Below are 5,607 nucleotides of genomic sequence, written 5' to 3'. Positions count from 1 at the left end.
TTTTTCCTGAGAAATCTGTTTCTTGCTAGGAAGAAGAAACATAGACGTTGCAATCTCTAAATCTCAGTGCAGCGGTACGAAGACCATGCATGAGAGTGAAGGAATGGGTACGTTTCCTGGGCAGGGAGTCTCAAACATCAAGGTAATTTATTAAAGCTGAAACACATCCTCCTGGTTGACACCTCAGTCGGTAATTGCCATTAGACTCCGATTAATAAAATAATATTTAAATAATAAATGAGACAATATTTGAAGATAATTAATATATATATATATATATAATTATAATATGATTTTTTCTTAAAATAAAAATAAATATTATAAAAATATTAAATTAGATTCAAATCTTTTGAACTTTTGTTTAAAAAAAAAACTTAACTTAAACTCAATTATAATATTAAAAATGATTGTCTAACCTTGTTCAAAGCCCCGTTGGGTTGGATTCCGGATTCCAACTTAGCTAAATTACATCCCCTCTTGCCATCAATATATCAAGAATTACGGTGCCTTCTAATTTATTCCTCATAATTAACTTTAAAACACGAATTTAACGACTCTAAAGTTTTTTTAGGATGAATCAAATTAATGTCACAAAAATTCAGAATATGTGAACCAGGAATGTATATAAATTAAATAAAAAAAAACTATGATAAAAACATTTAGTTTTACTAAAAACAAACTTGATGTGGTGATTACTACGTACCCCCTTCTAATTTCAACATCGAGGCACAGCTGGCCTAGTTCCAATTTGGGCTTGAAAGTGGGTACCAGTGCCTTCTCTATTTATAATATTTTAGGACGGAAATTTGGAATCGGAGTCCACCAATTTGGGCCTCTTCTCCTTGGGGGCCTTCAAAAGCAACCGCAACAAACTACTGAAGCCGCAGTTTGTTCAAATTATTTTATTCATTTAGGCTATGTTTGGTTTCCAAAAAATTTGAAGGAAAATATAAGGGAAAGAAAATACAAAAAAAAAATAGAGGGAAAGAAAAAGTGAAGGAAAATAAAAAAATAAATTAAAAATTAATAAATTATATTTTTTTATTACTTCAAACTCATTTTATTTATTTTAACTCATCAGTATAAAGATTAAATAATTTAAAAATACATAAATTTTTAATTAGTTTTAATTATATTGATTTTCTTTGATATTTTCATAGGACAACTAAATATAAAAAATCATTTTTTTTATATTTTTTCTTTTTTTAGTATTTTTTTGGGAATAAATATAATCTTAATATTAATTAATTCATATCAGAATAATTAAATATTAGCAAAAATGTTTTTTAAGGAAAAAAAATATACAGAGGGGATTCTTGATTGATTTTTGTATACATGTAATAATTGCGAATTGAAAATTGAAACCCGGACTGAAATTAATGCGCATCGATCAGGGCGTTGGCAAAACTGTTGATGATGAGCAAGTGACAAAAATCTCCTCCCCATTTATGGGGTCTGTGAGACGAGACAAATAAGATTGAAATACCCAGACATTTTTGTCACCTACCTTCAGAGCGTCACGCGAGGTGTCTGACTACTAAAACAGTGGATCCATTTAATCAATTTTATCCGCTTAAAAGCAAGTCTTAATTTGTATATATTAAATAATACATGTTTGATTTTTTTTTATTTAATTTTAAATGGAAATTAAGGCTAAATAATATTTAATAGTTTTAAGTATTAAATTGTTTTTATTTTTAATATTATATTTTTATAAAGTATTAAAAAATATAAAATAAATAAATAATCAAATTGGCATAAAAAAATATGAATAAATGAAAGTATGCATAATATGATAAAAGTATTTTTATTTAATTTATGTATGATGAAAATAAATAAATATTTTGTTTAGTATAATTATAGAAAATTTTTAAATTGATTTTTATTGATGATTTAGAGTGTATTTGGTAAAGTATCTTTAATTTTTTTTAATACTTTAAAAGAAAATTAAAGTATTAAATATGATAGAATATTTTTTAAAATTAATGTCAAATATACTTTTATTATATAATTATTTTATGTTTAAGGTTTATATAGATAATTAAAATATGAAAAGATAAATAAAGAGAAAAAATGAAATTAAAAAGGTCTTGACGAGAAAATGTGTAACCAACCAAAAAAAAAAAGTTACAGGAGGCATACCAAGGTGGAAAAAAATAACCGTTTCCAAAATGCATGATTGGATTATTTAAAAAAAAAAAAAAGAAAACAAAAAGAGAGGGAGAGAGAAGGGAAAACATGAGTATATTTTCACTTATTATATCAAAAAAAAAAAAAAAAAAAAACCATGTGAGGAGTTGTTGACATAAATAAGGAGTAGTCTTGGAAGTATGGGAAGGGCACAGTACCAAAATGAATGATTCGAGGATTATTTTCCTTACGATGTTTTCAAGCTCTCAATTCATTAGTAACTTTGAAATAATGCATCTTTGCATGATTCCCCGGAGGAGTAGGCAGACTGCACAAGCGGATCCAATGATCATTAATGCTGAAAAGGAAAATCATAACTGTTGGACAGAAGATTGGACCGAGAGAATGGGGAGTAGGTGAAACAAGCAGGGAAGGGTGGTCCCTATGCTGGGATCCGTAATCTCAGCTGAGTGGTACCTGACTGGTGCGTAAGGAAGAAGAGAATCCCATCATCTCTTATCTGTTATCACACATTAACTATCTTGTTATAAAAGTCTTTAATGCCTTATTCACTCTCTCCATTCCTACCCGTTACCACAGGTTTTTCTCCTACAATTTTGGCTCCATTATGCATGGTTTTAAGTCCATTAATTCACTGCAACAGTATATATAAGTGGTAGAAGGGTAGAACATAGCCCCCTCCAGGCTCCAAGCTCCTTTTGAAAATGAAAAGCCTAAAATCCATACGAATCTAACAGAAGGGAAAAAACTGTGATTACGAGTAGGTGAAAACTATGGGGTGCGGGGACATGAGAAGTAAAGTGAACATGTCAAACAGGAAAGGCATACGTTTACTGCATGCGTCCCAAGTACTGCTGAAAGCTTCCTATATAACTACCATCTTCTACAGTAGATAATGCTTCCCCACCGACAAATGCATTAAATGCAGTTCCTTGGGCTGATCCTAATTTTTATTAATCTTGTTATTCTTTATCAGAATTAATTAATTTGGGAGCTACAAAACACTTACTAATTTCCATTTTATATTAGTCGTGCAATTGTCTGGTTTGGACTTAATGTGAAAAGATCCAACAAGAGGAGCAATTAACTGCTGTATATAAAGCTATACAATAGTCCCAATACACACCCACACACTCTCTCTATCCCATCCCTCTCTCTTTCTCTGCAACACCAAATGAAAGGAGAGGATAACTATAAGAAGGGGCTATGGACAAAGGAGGAGATAGGATCCTACTGGATTATATACAGGTGCACGGTAGAGGGCGGTGGAACCGTATTTCTAAGATAACAGGTAATTAAGGATTAGCAACTAGGTACCAGAAAGAGTTTCTAGTAATAGACTTGCATGCTTCTTAGTTGTTACTATAGAATTCATTTTGTGTGAATATTGGAGGTGCAGGTTTGAAGAGGTGTGGGAAGAGCTGCAGATTAAGGTGGATGAATTATCTGAGCCCCAGTGTAAAACACGGCCAGTTTACAGAGCAAGAGGAAGACCTCATCATTCGACTCCATAATCTCCTTGGAAACAGGTTCTTGTTATTCTTTTTCTTCTTCTTCTTGGTAGTACTGGAAGCCTGTGAATTTATCATTTGTGTTTCAGACTTCAGAATGGGGTATTGTTTTGATACGTACTGTAGGTGGTCTTTGATTGCTGGAAGGGTTCCTGGCGAACAGACAACCAAGTGAAGAACCATTGGAACTCTCATTTGTGCAAGAGGCTCGGCATCAAGAAGAAGAACAGAAAAACAGCCGTCACCTCCTTAAAGCCACATTCTACCAATGTGGATAACACTCCCAAACGCCAAGCCCTAGTGGACTCCATTTCTAAGCCTTTTCACGATAATAATATGGATGTGGTGGATTTACAAGGAGGCAATGCCCTCTGAGCGGCGCCCAGGTTTCCGAGGAGCAACCAGCGGAGATGGGCTGGCATTGCGTTGACTCCTTCTGGGCCTCCACTGCTGAGCATTTAAGGGAGTGTACCCCAACTTCAATAGAATTTCTTGAGGGTATTACTCACCTGGCGATGCATTTTGGCAAGGCTTTTGACTCTTTCTTTCCCCCCTCCGATCCTAATAATTAAAGTGTCATCAATAAATGATTATTAGTCATTTATTTATTTATTTTTTTGTTGGTTTTATATTGTAATTGTGGAGACATGCTGGAGAAAATTCCGGCGGTCAAATATGACTGAACTCATGTTTCAACTTCACATTTTGTGGACATCTGTCTTGGGTTAACATCTTCACCAAATTAGGGAAATGTCACAATTTTTTTTCTTTGAAGACTCTCTCATACGATTATTATTGAATGGACCGGGTTCCATAAAAGTGAAACTTTTGAACCGGAAAATGTTAAATATTTTTTATTTTCTATTTTTGAAATAATTTTTATTTCTTTTTTTACTTGAAATTGTTTTTATTTTTATTTTTTAAGTAATTAATGACATTAAAGAAAATAATTAAAATTTTATATAATATACATGTAAGATATATTGCTAAAACTATAATATTAATATTCTTTATGATATACACATTATATTTGACTTTATATTATATTGTATTTATTATTATCTTTATTTTAAATAATTTAATAAAATATTCTATTATATTTATAAATAACTAAATAAATTATTCTAATATACAAATATTTCTACTTGTAGTTCATAATCTAATAAATAAATAAAATATTTAAATTTTACAATTTTCAAATATCTATGATATTAATGTTTCATTCACATTAAAATTTATTTCCATATTTTAATATTTATATTTTTTATACTTGGTCTTTGTAAAAAATAACTTTCACTTTTGGTAATANTTTCTTGCTAGGAAGAAGAAACATAGACGTTGCAAGACAGCAGTACGAAGACCATGCATGAGAGTGAAGGAATGGTACGTTTCCTGGGCAGGGAGTCCCAAACATCAAGGCAATTTATCAAAGCTGAAACACATCGTCCTGGTTCACAACTCAGTCGGTAATTGCCATTAGACTCCGATTAATAAAATAATATTTAAATAATAAATGAGACAATATTTGAAGATAATTAAAAATATATATATATATATATATATATATATATATATATATATATATATATATATATATATATATATATATATATCTTTATGATATAATTATAATATGATTTTTTCTTAAAAAATTATAAATATAAAATAAAATAAATATTATTATATAAGCTAATACAAGTTATAAATATAATAAAAATATTAAATTAGATTCAAATCATTTGAACTTTTGTTTAAATTCATGTTAAAAAAAAATATAACTTAAACTCAATTAGAATATTAAAAATGATTGTCTAAACTTGTTCAAAAGTCCGGTTGGGTTGGATTCCAACTTAGCTAAATTACATCCCTAGTTTTATAGCTCTTTCCATCAACATATCAAGAATTACGAGTCCTTCTATTTTATTCCTCATAATTAGCTTTAAAA

At 30.1% G+C, this 5,607-nt stretch overlaps 1 protein-coding gene across 1 annotated transcript; it reads left to right on the top strand.

Moving 5' to 3' along the window:
• The first annotated feature begins 3,319 nt into the window (after positions 1-3,319).
• Positions 3,320-4,155, top strand: LOC117917520 (transcription factor WER-like). The gene is given in 5 exon segments (XM_034834191.1): positions 3,320-3,368; positions 3,371-3,442; positions 3,551-3,680; positions 3,789-3,817; positions 3,820-4,155. Coding segments are annotated over 5 exon segments (492 nt in total). The 5' UTR covers positions 3,320-3,325; the 3' UTR covers positions 4,038-4,155.
• Positions 4,156-5,607: the final 1,452 nt, after the last annotated feature.

The sequence above is a fragment of the Vitis riparia genome, chromosome 1 (assembly GCF_004353265.1).
Source record: "Vitis riparia cultivar Riparia Gloire de Montpellier isolate 1030 chromosome 1, EGFV_Vit.rip_1.0, whole genome shotgun sequence".
NCBI classification, from domain to species: domain Eukaryota; kingdom Viridiplantae; phylum Streptophyta; class Magnoliopsida; order Vitales; family Vitaceae; genus Vitis; species Vitis riparia.
The sequence above is the reverse complement of the archived record's forward strand: the minus strand, read 5'-3'. Positions and strand labels throughout refer to the sequence as shown.